This window comes from Pithys albifrons, chromosome 22, assembly GCF_047495875.1.
Source record: "Pithys albifrons albifrons isolate INPA30051 chromosome 22, PitAlb_v1, whole genome shotgun sequence".
In the NCBI taxonomy this organism is placed as follows: domain Eukaryota; kingdom Metazoa; phylum Chordata; class Aves; order Passeriformes; family Thamnophilidae; genus Pithys; species Pithys albifrons.
The window spans coordinates 1,549,470-1,563,807 of record NC_092479.1 but is presented as its reverse complement, the minus strand read 5'-3'; the positions used below and the strand labels follow the sequence as shown (position 1 = coordinate 1,563,807).

Below are 14,338 nucleotides of genomic sequence, written 5' to 3'. Positions count from 1 at the left end.
ACAGAAATTTCATTATGAAATTGGGAATGGATGTCAGGCCCCACTGACTCTCTCCAGCTGATTTTGGATGAAATCCCTGCCCTGTCAAGCACAAAGGCAACAGCGGGGTAAGAGGCTGAGCCAAGCAGGTGAGATCATGAACCCAGAGGGACTTGGGGAGTCTTTCAGAGCACCAGCTCCTCGATTCTCCAGAACTTATCCTTGTTGCAAGCCTCACAGGAGGCTTCAGCTCATCCTCCTGCCACCAGCTCTATCCTTGCCCGTGCTCCAGAGGATGGGTTGCTCAGCACTACAGCAAGTTCCGACAATGCCTCAGCTCTTTGGGTTTAGTTAGATACAAAACTAGCAGAGATGGCAACATTGGGTGGGCTGTTTTGGGGGAATGGTTTCCCCTTTCCAGAAACCCCTTCCTGCATGGCTGCAGGACTCTCATCCCTGCTTCCCACACTGCTGAGAACACCAAGCACGAGCCCACCACCTCCATGTCCTATCTCTTAAGACCTTTGTGGTTTCATACAAATCCACAGCCATTGTGGTTTTGCCTTTTAGGAGCAAATCCAAGAGAAAGACTTGCCTGTGCCCAGAGGGACTGCAGAATACCAGCAGGTTGTGGGGTTTGGAAACCTGGGGGTATCTGCTGGAGGTGTAGGAAAGCACAAATGAAATCCCATCAAAGGCTATGGAGGTCCCCAACCACCCCAATTCCCCTGTGCATGTCACAGTACAGATATTAATGATGGAAACATAAAACTGGGACAGGAAGCACCATTTCCCAGAGGAGCATACACACACATCTGGGTTGCTGTAATTAGCACCACAGAAAGCACATGCAGTAATTAACTTTCTCCCTTCCAAGTTAAGATTTAGTAACAAGCAGTAAAATCGGAACAAGCAGGAGGGAAAACCATCAAATTAGACACTTGTGACTTGATCAGGAATTAATTATACCTTGGAATAATAATAGAAGAATTGCTGTTAATCTGGCCTTGTGCTTCAAGTGAGGAAGGACACTGGGGAAAATGTCCTTCATTGACTCCAAGAAGCAGGTTTCTGCCAACCAGAGGCTCAGCCATGCTGGGATGGGGGGGAGCTACTGCACCAGGCAGAGGTGGGAGAAGAAAGTCTGGGACAAAAAAAAATCCTGGGCTGTCAGGGAGCTGCCTCAAATCTGCCATTTCTATGTGATCCCACAAAGAACAGCTCTTCCAATAGGGAACTGTCACTGTCAGCAGCCTCAAGCATCTCCCAAGGTGTGGGGAAAAGGACATTAGAGGCTGGAGGAGAGTCTATGCCCTGGAAAGGGGGAATAAACTGCAGTGATGACAAAACACAGTGACAGTGCTGGTTCCCAATGATGTGATGACAAAAGCTGATGCCCTCATGGCTGGGCTCCACCAAGAAGCACCACCTCCACCCATAGTGAGCCCAGACTCCAGGTCAGAATTCAGCTCCCACAGTGGCCCCTGATCCTCCCACATTGCAAACAGAGGAGGAGGTCAAAGCTACTGTGCACGTGGAATGCCTGGAGCAGCACATACAAGGTCACCTAGTCATGTCAGGGAGGTGAGTAAGTCATGGGAGGATCCAGACAGGTCTGATCTTAGATGCCATGATCCAACCTGGATACCTCTGTCTCTGTCAATAAATTACAGCTTTGACTCCTCACACCGGAGCAGGTGAGCTCCTGGAGGAGGCCTGTGCAGCTGGGCAAAGGGAGGACATCTCCTCAGGAGCTCTGATCTTTACTTCTCTCCAGTTCTTGGTGGAAAAAGAGGCTGGAGAAGTCCTATCAGCTCCATGTGCCACCAAGTCTCTCTGATAAAGCCAAAGGGATACTTGCCACACAGGAAGAACACAGGGCCTGTCTCAAAGGTACATCTGAGATCAAGACTGATTTATTTTACATTACCCACAGCTGGCACAGAGACATCCAGTGTCCTGTCTCTACCTGGCAGCTCATGCACTCAAATCCATGGGGAGTGCACAAGGAATGTGAAATACCCATCATTTGAAGAGCACCTGAAGCCTGCATGGCACTTTTGAGGAGACTCTTCCTAGAGAAGAGAGCTCCAGGTCACCCCATGTTCCCAGCTCAGGGGTTTAGGTCACCTGGGACAGAGACCAGCAAATTCCTGTCAAAACAGACCCTTTGAACAGGGATTTGACCACTCTTTCAAGACCACACAAGTCCATAAACACATGCATTTTAACAAGGGACAAAATCCAGCTCTGAAATCATTACCTGTCACAGGTACTCACAGTGAGATACACCAGAGCCAGGCAGGTAGGACATATTATTTTACAGCATTATCACATCTTCTCCAAGCATTTCTGCTTTTTGCCCCAAGCCCTCTGGAACTCACACCAGCTGGTATCATCTGCCTCTCACTATGGCTTGGCACAGGTCAACAAAATAAATTATTCAATTACTAGAAAATCCTATATGACTGAACACAGTCTCCTTAAAGTACAGAGCAATCAGCATTTTTGTTTCTTGGTCTCTTCCCTTGCCCTGCCTTTGGTGGCACGCAGGCCCTGTGTCCCCTTACGCAGGGACTCTGCTCAGGGGGTCCTGTGTGGTCACTCATGTGACTTGGTCAGGCCCTGGAAATTGGGCTCTGTGCATGGAGGCAGCGCTGCTTGCCGGGTCAGCAGCTTCTCCAGGATGGTTATTTCTGCATCTCGTCTCTCAATGTCCTCAAATGGAGTCCAGGACATGTCATGCTGGAGCTTATAGGCACCCAGAAATTCATGGGGAGTGGTTCCCCATTCCTGGTGGAGAAAGGAGAGACCCATCAGTGCTCAGTTCCCTTTGCAGCTGGGCTGTGCTGTCCCTCACCCCTACGCTCTTTGAAGCAGCCCCAGCTGCATGACCATACATTTCTTAACCTACAAGTAGGCTCAGCTACCCCGAGTCCAAGATCAGGTCAAGCTCCAGCACTGCTGACGCAGGGAGACTTGGGGACACAAGAACTCCCTGATCTGCCCAGAAGTCTGCCCCAAAGGCTTCACCCTGCAGGTAAGAAAATGGGTGGCCTAGAAGGAGAAGACCTCCAAGACCACCCCTCAAGCTGCAGGCAAATTCAGTCCCTGGATTGAAGCATCTGAAGAGACCATCCTGTTAGGCAGTGCTGGCCAGGAAAGGCTCTTTACTTTCAGAGGAAGAACTGCAGGGACCAAAAGGCAGAATTCAGGTCCATGCACCAAAGGGCTTCTTACCATCCTCCACCAAGAGCCAGAGAACTCCAAAAGATGGCTCTGGCCCCAGCAGACTAACCCAGACCAAGGGCAAAGGCCAACTGAGCAGCAGCCAACAAATGCCCCCATCAAGCTGGTGCTTTTGTCTGAGCACCACATGTTCCCAAACACCACAAACAAGACTTTTTTTTCACCTCCCTGCTTTCTCAGGGGCTGCAACCACCCACCTTAGGAGACAGGATGGAAAAGTACCGCTGCCCACTCTCCCTCCTGTACAGGTAGTAAATGTTTCCTGGCTTCTTCACAAGGTTGCAGGCCACATGGTTCAGATCAGCATCTCTGTTAGCTTCATCCAAGACCTGGAAAACATAAACTTAGTATTTCTACATTTGAAATAAAATGACAATGTGCTACTGCCAGAGCCCAGGACACATCACTTGACACATGGCTCACAAGGCCTTGATCTGCCTGCCACATGTGTGATTTCACTTGCCCCAGGAAGAAGACACTTTCCAAAGAGATAAAAGTTTTCTCCAAGTCTTCCCTGTCAGCTGGAACTCAAAGCACCTCTCCACGGAGGTGGAGATACCTCCAAGAATTAAGGATCTCTGCACCTCACTCCAGGTTCACCTCTGTTCCTGACCCCACAATATGTTGGGCTTTTTCTTCATCTCTGCACACAACTGCTGGACCCTGGGGGCCTCCTGCTTCAAACCCCAAGGAAAGGGGCAGGGAACAAAGGGGTATTCATCTCCCCAGCTCCACCAGCTGACAGCTCCATAGCTCCAGCTCCACCAGTTAGTGACTACATGATGTAAGTGCCTCAATGGCTACAGGCCAGTTGCTATGACTGGCAGATCCTTTCCCATTCTGCCTCCACATTTCACCCCTAAAGATGAGGATGTATTGATGAACACAGCTGAGCCCTGCTGGGTGCTGCCAGGGCCACCCACTCCAACAAATGAGCTGGGACAAATGGAAAAGCCAAGTTCACATCTCTCAGGGGTCTCAGATCCAACCAGGGGCACACTGTCACTGCACTAGGTCCTCCTGGGAGCACAGCACATGCAGCAGTCACCTGTCCTCAAACCAGTCATCTCTCTGTTCTCCCTGAAACCTGAGCTGCTTTGGATCACTCACTCTTGCTCCCCTACCTTAGCTGAAATCTTCCTGATGTGCCCAAGACTTGGGGAAAGCACCAAACCCAACCCTCTCTCACCCCTGTTGACACCCAACAATAAACCCTCATTTTCCCACTGAATCTTCTCTTCTCGGCTTCTGGTCCTGACACACCGGGGCCACAGCTCTCCCCAGACGCCCAGCAGTGAGGGCAGGTGCTCCTCTCCCTGGGCAATGCAATGAGCCTTCTGCCCATCCTCCCTCACCTTCCGCGCCTGCTCCTGCAGGTGCCGGATCTGCTCTGCGATGACGGTCAGTTTGCTGCAGGCGTTTGCCCGGACAAAGTCATCGGCCTGGGATACAGAGCGAGGGCTGGTCAGGATGGAGGAGCTGCAGCCCCCCGGCCCATGCTGGGCTGGCCACAGCCATGCTTCAAGGTGTCAGCAGAGCTGAGGGGTACAGAAGCTGTCACAGCACCCCCGGGCAGTGGACTGACAGCCATGGAGCAGAAACCATGCACTGGGAGCTGCCTGGACAGGCTGGGGGGAAGTGGGAGGTGGCTGCAGGACACACTGGTAGGCAATGGGTTGGACAGGGAGGTAGGGGGATGCACAAGAGAGGTAGTAGGATTTACAGGGAAGCATTCAGACAGAGTGAGAAGCTCTGGGGGACAAACTGGACATAACTGGAAGGCAGTAGAATGTTCTAGGAGGCACAAGAGGGAAAGTAGAACATTCTGGGTGGCACTGGGGTATGCTGGGAGGCACTGGCAGGGACAGTAGGGCACATCAGGAAAAACTGCGGTGGACTAAGAGGCACCAGGATGGACTGGAAATCACTTAAGTGGGGATAAGACATACCAGTGGTGTTGGGATAGCCTGGGAGAGTGGCAGCTGGAGGCAGCTGGAGGCACCTGGACACACGGGGACGAACTAGTCAGTGGGACATACTGGGAGGCAGCAGGGCATACTAGGATAGGACTTCAGTGTGATGTTCTGTGAGTCACTGGGGGGCAGCAAGACACAATGGGAAGCAGTGAGGTGCAATGGGAGGTACTGGAGATACCAACAGCGTAGGAACTCGGGAAGGTATTGAGGGGCACCGGCACATACGGGACGGGGACAGTGCGAGACGGTGACAGGCACCACGCGACACACCAAGAGGCCGCCGGCGTCACCAGAAAGCAGCGGGACTTGCTGGGAGGCAGCCAGGTCGCCGCCGGCTCAAAGCTCCGGAGACAGCTGGGAGGCAGGGGGACACCGGGCCTAGCCATGCCCCCGCCGCCCCGCAGCTGGGGCCCGGCCCTCACCTGCTGCACCTGCCGGGCCAGGGCCACCAGGTCCCCAGGGTCCCCGACGCGCGCGGCTCGGCCAGCGCTGCCCTCAACCAGGCCCAGCCCGGAACCAGGGCCAGCCAGCCCGGGCTCCGCGTCGCCCTCCGCCATCGCCAACCGCGCCCCCCCACTTCCGCCCGGCGCCGGGGTTTCCGCTGTAGCGTCATCACGTACGGAGAGGGGCGGGGCCACGGCTGGGCGTTCCAGTCGCTGATTGGCTGGCGGGCAGGGCGGGACGTAGTAGAGGGGGCGGGGCTTGTGCCGCCGCCGTGCGCGGGGTGGGCGTGGCCGCGGTGGGGCTCGGCTGGGTCATGGCGCTGCCGCCGCTGCTGCCGCTGCTGGCGCTGCTGGCGGGGGCGGCCACGGCCACGGCCACGCCGCCGGAGCCGCTCCCGGTCCTTATCCCGACCCCGGCACCGGCCGTCCCGCCGTTGCCGGCCCAGCCGCCGGACGCTCTGTTCGCCGCCGGTACCGAGGCGTACGCGCGGGGAGACTGGCCCGCCGTGGTGCTGCAGATGGAGCGGGCGCTGCGGGCTCGGGCCGCCGTGCGCTCCCGGCTGGTGCGGTGCCGGCTGCTCTGCGCCAACGCCACGGTGACGCCAGCAGAGGGAACCGAGCCCCAGCTCGACCCGGTGCTCCGGGACCTGCAGTTCTTTCGGGGGCTGCTGCGCCGTGCAGCCTGCCTGCGGGGCTGCGGGCCCGTCGCACCCTCCCGGTACCGCCTGGGCGAGGAGCTGGACCGGGAGTTCGTCCGGCGCAGCCCCTACAACTTCCTCCAAGTCGCATATTTCAAGGTGCGGGACCAGCACTGACCTCGGCGGGGCGGGGGGATGAGGGGTCGGGGGAAGAAGGGGGAGTCCCGGTGCGGCGGGATCCGGGACGTGCGGAACGCATGGAAGGTGCGGGAACCAGGCGGAGGGGGCAGGATGGGACCGAAGAACCGGCCGGGGCGATCCCGGTCCCAGGGAAGTTTAGTGTCTACCCCGGCGGGATGGCGTTGGCAGCCCCAGCCCTGCCCCCGCCAGTGCCACGTCGGAGCTCGCCGGAGCCGCCCCCGTCGCCGCCCTTCGCCCCGGCCGTCGGGATGTCCTGGGCTGGGGGTTCTCTCCGCCCCGCGTGCAGTCAACGCTGTCTCACCCCCCTCCTACCCAGATGAACCGGCCGGCTCAGGCAGCGGCGGCGGCTCACACCTTCTTCGTGGCCAACCCTGGGCACCAGGAGATGAGGCAGAACCTGGAGTACTACCAGGCTATGGTGGGGGTCCGCGAGGATGACTTCACCGACCTGGAGGCCAAACCCCACCTGGTGAGACCCCCCTCCCCTTCCAAAGCACCTGTCCACTTGTCCAGTGATGGGACAGTCGCACTGTGGCTGTTGGCTCAGAGAGCTTCTGAGATGCCGTTGTGGTGCTGTGAGGTCCCTCCCATGGGGACCAGATGCCCCAAGTGACCCATCATGGCGAACAGACTGTTGAGCCTCCCCCGCAGTCATCTCTGATCCCTCTGCAGAGCGAGTTCCGGCTGGGTGTCCGGTTTTACACCGAGGAGCAGCCGGCCGCTGCCATCCTGCACCTGGAGAAGGCACTGGAGGAGTATTTTGTGGCAGATGCCGAGTGCCGTGCGCTCTGTGAGGGACCCTACGACTATGAGGGCTACAACTACCTGGAGTATAATGCAGACCTTTTCCAGGCCATCACAGGTGGGAGCTCTGCTTGCTGTGTCCTGTAACAAGACCTGGGGACAATTCTTTGTGGGTTGGTTCCCAAAGATCTGGGGAATGGTACATCCCTGAAGAGGGCAAACTCCATGCTAGGTTTCACTAGGAGGAATGTGACCAGTATGTGGCAGAAGGTGTTTGCCTGCACTCAGTACTGGGGGTGATGCCCAGGAATCCTCCAAATTCCATATGAATACGTAAAAACAGGAGAGGGAGCAGTAGAGGGTCACCAGGATGCGAGGATGCAAAGCTGAGGATGGCCACTCTGTCCCCAGAGAGCAGCACAGGCCCAACCATCACTTCGACGTGGACAAGCACTTAGAGTGTTTTTGCCTCCAAAAAGCTGGCAACAGCCCCAGGGCAAGCAGAAGGTTGGAGACCCCTCAGGGTCCTGCCAACCAGCCTGTGGGTGACCATGAGCAGTGACATGAGGTTTTTCTTCACCAGATCACTCCATGCAGGTGCTGAGCTGCAAGCAGGGCTGTGTCACAGAGCTGGCCTCACAGCCTGGCCGGGAGAAGGCTCTGGAGGATTTTCTGCCCTCGCACTTCAACTACCTGCAGTTCGCCTACTACAAAAGTAAGCAGCTCCTCGCCCCATCTTCCATGGGCTGTCAGTGCTGGGCACCCAGCTCTGCCCAGGCTGAAATCATAGATCCGCAAAGTGGTTGGGTTGAGAAGGGACCTTCAAAGATCATCTCATCAGTCCAGCCCAAGATGCAGGGACGTCTTGCACTGGTCACTCTGAGGTCTCTTACTGCCCCATCCAATCTGGCTGTGAACACTTCCAGGGATGAGGCAGCCACAGCTTCTCTATGCAGCCTATGCCAGGGCCTCACCAGCCTCATCAGAGAAAATTTCCTCCTTATGGCCAACCTAACCCTGCCCTCCTCCTTCAGTTTAAGACCGTTGCCCCTTGTCCTTGTGACTAAAAGCCTTGGTAGAAAAAGCCTCGTCTCTCTTGTAGCCCCTTTAGATATGGGAAGGCCATAAGATCTCCCAGAAGCCTTCCCACATCCAGGTTCAACAAGCCAAATTTTCACGGCCTTTTTTCTTAGACATGCAACAGCCCTCTGACCATTTTTGTGGCCTTCTCTGGACCCACTCTAAGGGGTCCACATCCTTCCTGTCCTGGGGATCCCAGAGCTGGAGGCAGCATTGCAGGGGAGATCTCATCAGAGAAGATCAGAGCGGCAGAATCCACCTCATGTGCTACTCATGATGCTGGGGATCAAGCCAGGACATGACGGGTTTCTGGGCTAACAGCACACATGGCTGGACCCTGTCCAATTTTTCATCCACCATTACCTCCAAGTCCTCTGCAGGCTACTCTATAATCCCATCCATCCCCCCATCTTCACTGATGCTGGTGGAGAACCTTCCACTAGACCTTGTTGTACTTTGTGAGGTTCACACAGGCATGCTCTTCCTGCCTGAAATGTTGTGCAGGAGATCTGGATCTCCCTATGCCTGGCTGCAGTCACCTTCCACATTGTTTTATTCCTGGGCAGTTTTGCTTTCCAAGCGAAGTAACTGCTTAGAGAAGCAATTTTCTTCCTCCTGCCTGCTGTCTGTCTCGCTTCAAACCACAGTGGCAGGCTCCCCCTGCAGAAGAGTTATAACCCAGGCAAATACATCAGATTTTATTTCATTTTTTATTCACCTCCTTAAGCTGTTTCTGTGCAAATTTCTGCAAAGGGAGAGAAAAAAAGATATGACATGCAAGAAGATGGAAATCCTTGAGAAGCAATAACTGAGAGGGGACTTCATCAGTGTCTCTCATTATCTGCAGTGTGGGTGTCAAAGGATAGAACCAGGCTCTGCCCAGTGGTGCTGAGCAATAGGACAAGGGGCAATGGGGAGAAACTCATGCACAGGAGGTTTCTTGTGCATGAGGGAGGAGGCCATGCATAGCCAGGAGGTTACCTGGCTATGAGGAAGAACTTCACTGTGCAGGTGACCATGCATTGGAACAGATTGCCCAGTGAGATTGTGGAATCTCCCTCACTGGAGATATTCCAGAACCATCTAGATGCAATCCTGTGCCAGGATGTCCCGGCTTAAGCAAGGAGGTTGAACCAGATGACTCACTGTGGTCTTTTGCAACCTTACCCAATTTGTGACTGTGTGATTTTGTGAAAGCCTGCACAAAAGCAGGGCAAGGTGCTTCAGTGGCTGGAAATTGCAGGTTAGTCAGGAAATGGTTGGGTCTGGCTGCCTGGAAATGGGCCTCAAGATGTTTTCCAAGGAAGAAAGGTACACAGGCTGTGACCCAAGTTTCTGGTGCAGTGGTTTCTGGAGACATGAGAGCACCTTGGATTCTGAATTTTGCCTTTATGGCAGCAGTTATCCTTGCTTCAGGGGATCTGCCCTACTTGTGAGACCCTTTGCAGAACAACAAGCACTTTGTCTCTCATCACTCCTCCATATCCATGTTTGCTCTGCCTCCAATGCCCTTGAACATGCTGTTAACAGCCCCATTTCTCTTTGCAGATGGAAATTATGAAAAAGCCATTGAATGCACCAAAACCTATCTGCTCTTCTTCCCACATGACGAAGTGATGAACCAGAATTTGGCCTATTACACTGCAGTCCTGGGGGAAAACCTGGCCAGACTCATCCAACCCCGAGAGGTGAGCGATCAGCTGGGGCGAGCTGTTGCAGAGACATCTTCTTTCCTCGGGGACCTTTGGGATCTTCTCTGATCCAGCCACCCAAGGTGGACAGAAATGGATGAGTTTAGGGTCCAACAAGCTGGAAAATAGCTGGGAGGCTGAAAAACATCACTTACAAAATATCTTTGGCCAAATGAAGTTGGATGACTGGCACACATGGACCCACTCCTCAGGGAGAGGGCTGGGAGAGGCAAGTAGACAGATTTTTTAGGAGGATCTGAGTGCACCTCTGCTGCACTCTTCCACAACTGCAGTGAAAGTGCTTGAAAAGGAGAGCATTTGGGTTCAAAAAATAGCTGGATCTGGATGATAAGGTCCTGCCTAGGTTGTGGTAGGCAGGAATGGGTGTCTCTGCCCCACACCAGCTGCAGTAGAGAAGAGGATCTGCTACTAAAGAGCTTCCTGAAGAGGGGCACATGTGTGTGCCTCTGCTTGACTGTCCTTTCCCAGGGACTCGTCCACACAGGACAGGGAAATACAGGCAGGATGGGGAAAGCCACTTCCTTTCCAGTTGCCAGAGGGACCAGGAAACCAGGACTGTAGGTCTGGAGCAAGGACTGCAAGAATTGTTTAAACTTGCACCTTTCTGCCCTGTCCTTCAGAGCCCTCATGCTATAACTCACTTCTTACTTCTGCCCCCTTGCCACAGGAGATCCAGGTGTACCGCCAGCGGAGCCTGATGGAGAAGGAGCTGCTCTTCTTCAGCTATGACATCTTCAGCATCCCTTTTGTGGACCCGGTGGGTGGTGAGAGACCAGGGGGACATGGTGGCTTGATGGAATGTGTCCTGGCTGGATCCTTGTCCAGCTCCTGATGCTCTTCTTCTGGCTGCAGGACTCTTGGACACCTGAAGAGGTGATACCAAAAAGGCTGCGAGAAAAACAGAAGTGAGTGCTGTCCCCAGCTGAGGCCACCCAGTGGGGGTCCAACAAAACATAGACCTCTTCCTCTGTGGGGTTTGGGCCAAAGACCATGGCACAGGGTTGCTGCCAGGGAAGGTTTTGATGTTGGGATAGGAAGAGGCTGTTGGAAGGCAGAATCTTTGCTCCCCATCAGCCCCTGGGGTGATATGCACAGGTAGGTCACCCAAAGAACCACAGGATGAGGGATGCATTGAAGTGACCCTCTCCAGTCTTGGGCTTTGTCACCAGCCCCTGAGACAACTTGTCCTGCCCTTGTCTTGGTGCCCCTCATTCCCGACATGGGAATAGTGGGGCGGTAGGGCTGATGACTACCACATTCCCAGGGTGGAGCGGGAGACGGCGGCGCGCATCTCGGAGGAGATCGGCAACCTCATGAAGGAGATTGAGACACTGGTGGAGGAGAAGGCTAAGGAGTCTGCTGACATGAGCAGATTCATCCGAGAAGGTGCAGAGGAGGGGAGGTGGGATGGAGACCTCCATGACCCCTGCTGCCAGCCAATCCATATGTGGCTGGCAGCAGGAGCAGGTAGCAGGACCACAGCTTCCCCCAGCACTGCACCCCAAGGTTGGTGACATGCATCCCTAAGTCCCCCAATCCCTTTTGTGCTCCAGGTGGCCCCTTGGCATATGAAGGAGCCAGTGTCACCATGAACTCCAAGGCCCTGAACGGTTCCCAGCGTGTTGTGGTGGATGGAGTCCTTTCTGCTGAGGAGTGTCGGGAACTGCAGAGACTCACTAACGTGAGTGCAGAGATGGGTAGAGGATGGCGAGGGTCCCATCCTGCAGCTCAGACAGACCAGTAACACCAGTTCGGTTTTGCAGGCGGCTGCCTCAGCCGGGGATGGCTATCGGGGGAAGATGTCTCCTCACACCCCCAGTGAGACCTTCTACGGTGTGACCGTCCTCAAGGCCCTCAAGGTTGGGGTGGATGCGAGGAGGAATGAGCTGGGCTGTGGGGCCAAGAGATGGGAATTTGGGGGCAGGTGGTTGGCCATGCCCAGTGCTGAGCCCCCGTCCTGTCTGTCCTGCGCAGCTGGGCCAGGAGGGCAAGGTGCCCCTGCGCAGTGCCTACCTGTACTACAACGTAACGGAGAAGGTGCGGCGCATAATGGAGTCCTACTTCCGCCTGGAGGTTCCGCTCCACTTCTCCTATTCCCACCTCGTGTGCCGCACAGCCATCGATGGTGAGCATGGCCCAGAGGAGCAAGTCTGGACCTGGAGGGGTCTGGTCTTGGATGTTTCCTTGGAGACCTTCTTGCAGCTCCCTAACTTGTTCCTCTTCCCAGAAGGATGTGGGAAACTTGTCCCTAAGCCCAGTTCAGGAAGATGAGCAGCAGCTCATTTTCACTGGTTGCCTCCAGTGGGGCAGATAGCTTCATGCCATACAGGATCTCAGCACTCAGAGGCATTTGGGATGGTTGCTGGGAGAAGCTGTGCATGGAGGGCCATGGAAATGCCATGGGACAAGTCAATAGGCTTATGCCACCTGAATGGCCTCTCATGGTCCATGCTTCAGCAAGTGGAAGTGCTTTAGGCTATACGTGACTTTCTTGTCACCTCCAAGCATGGGATGCTTGAGGATGGACCCTATTCTTGCACAGACAGAGAGGTCCTGATATGTCAGGTCTTGTTCCACCCTAGAGAAGCAAGAAGGTCGAAGTGACAACAGCCACGAGGTGCATGTGGACAACTGCATCCTCAATGCAGAGGCTCTTGTGTGCACGAAGGAACCTCCAGCCTACACATTTCGGGATTACAGGTACTGATGGTGCCTGTCAGCTGAAGCTTCCTCACCTGAAGGTACCACAGCTTGGTGGCACCTGGGCTGGGAGGAGCTGGGTGGGAGGATGCCCAGCCTGGGCTTTCCTGCCTCTGGCTCTTGCTGTGGTGTTGATGGAGCTCTGGACTCACCTGCTTGCTGGAGCTGTGGTCATGGTTGTTAGTTACCTCCACTTGTTCTCTGCTCCCTTTAGTGCCATCCTTTATCTCAATGGAGACTTTGAAGGCGGAGCTTTCTACTTCACCGAGCTGGATGCCAAAACACAGACCGTGAGTAGCTCAGCTCCAAGGATCCATATGCAACACAAAACCCAAACAAGCTGGCCCTGTCCCCTGGGAACATCTGGGCACTGCAAAAGATGAACTTGGGTTGAGGGGGACTGACTCACTCATGACCAAGGTCTCCCATCCTTGGCAGGCAGAGGTCCAGCCACAGTGTGGCCGTGCTGTGGGCTTCTCCTCTGGCTCAGAGAACCCCCATGGGGTGAAGGCTGTGACCAAGGGCCAGCGCTGTGCCATTGCTCTCTGGTTCACCCTGGACCCTCGGCACAGTGAGCGGGTGAGCTTCCTCCCAGCTGCAGGTGGGGGTTTTGAGTAGGACAGTGGCTGTGCTTACCCCCATGGGTCTGTCCACAGGAGCGTGTGCAGGCAGATGACCTGGTGAAGATGCTTTTTGGCATAGAAGAGGGAGATTTGGAGCCAGAGCCAGAGCAAGAACCACCAGCTGCCATTGTGGTGGGGAAGGATGAGCTGTGACATCCCACAGGAACCAAGATGTCCTTGTCAGGACCACTGACACTAGTGTCACAGTTTTGGGCTGCTCAGTCATCAGGGTGACATATGGGACCCTCCTCTGCCCCTCACCCATGTGGGATGGGACATTGGAAATGCTCTTCACTGCTCCTGCGTCATCCGGCATCCCCCTGTGGACCTGAACTAGGGTGTGATAGAGACTCATAGGGGTGACATGGGAACAAGGGAGCAATGCTGTGTTAGGGGTGACACCCCAGTGCCACAGGTGCAGATGTGTGCCTTTCCTAAACCTGCAGCTATTTAAGTGCCTTCTGCAGAAAATGGGCAAATAAATGTATTTTTTTTCTAAGCCGTTGCTTCCTGGTGGGGGTCTGGCTGGAGGCCGCTGCTCCCGTTAAGCTGTTATCAGTATAGGGGTGGTGCCTTTCACTCTGGCAAACATTTACCAAAGGATGTTGTAGCACTGCAACCCCACAAAAGTGTTTTGGGGGCGCAAGGTGCCCCAGGGGCAGCAGGGTCAATGCAGTCCCTGGCTGAACATCCCCTGCACCCTGCTCCTGTAGCGTGGGAAAGGGACCCACCATTCCAGGGAGGAAAGAACAGTCCTTGAACAAGAAGGACATTGAGCACTCTGGCACCTCTGGCAGGATATTGAATTGTTCCCGGGGGTGTCTGGCCATTACCATAACCATTCCGGGAATGTGGGCAAATAAATTCTGCCCCACTGCACCACTACCCGGCACCCTCATGCCATTTGAAGAGGACATAGGGCTGGTCCCATTCAGCATCAGGATGGGTGAGGTGGGGTCTGGGGCACAGTTTCTCCAGGATGAACAGATGGTC

At 55.0% G+C, this 14,338-nt stretch overlaps 2 protein-coding genes across 3 annotated transcripts; one reads left to right on the top strand and one right to left on the bottom strand.

The window, feature by feature from the left end:
• Positions 1-1,873: 1,873 nt before the first annotated feature.
• Positions 1,874-5,792, bottom strand: C22H1orf50 (chromosome 22 C1orf50 homolog). Its single transcript, XM_071575475.1, has 4 exons — positions 5,627-5,792; positions 4,584-4,670; positions 3,426-3,557; positions 1,874-2,772 (listed from the first exon to the last, which is right to left on the bottom strand). The coding sequence occupies exons 1-4, from the start codon at positions 5,759-5,761 to the stop codon at positions 2,581-2,583; spliced, it is 546 nt and encodes a 181-aa protein (XP_071431576.1). The 5' UTR covers positions 5,762-5,792; the 3' UTR covers positions 1,874-2,580.
• A 143-nt stretch (positions 5,793-5,935) lies between these two features.
• P3H1 (prolyl 3-hydroxylase 1) lies at positions 5,936-13,844 on the top strand. Of its 2 annotated transcripts, none has more exons than XM_071575469.1 (15): positions 5,936-6,444; positions 6,803-6,955; positions 7,159-7,348; positions 7,814-7,945; positions 9,859-9,998; positions 10,690-10,779; positions 10,875-10,927; positions 11,287-11,408; positions 11,576-11,703; positions 11,786-11,881; positions 11,997-12,147; positions 12,605-12,722; positions 12,937-13,012; positions 13,161-13,301; positions 13,379-13,844. In XM_071575469.1, exons 1-15 carry the CDS (start codon positions 5,962-5,964, stop codon positions 13,496-13,498), a joined length of 2,193 nt encoding a protein of 730 aa, XP_071431570.1. In that variant the 5' UTR covers positions 5,936-5,961; the 3' UTR covers positions 13,499-13,844. The 2 variants fall into 2 exon arrangements, with proteins under 2 accessions (XP_071431570.1, XP_071431569.1); XM_071575468.1 differs by having other exon boundaries at positions 7,138-7,348.
• The last annotated feature ends 494 nt before the right edge of the window (positions 13,845-14,338 follow it).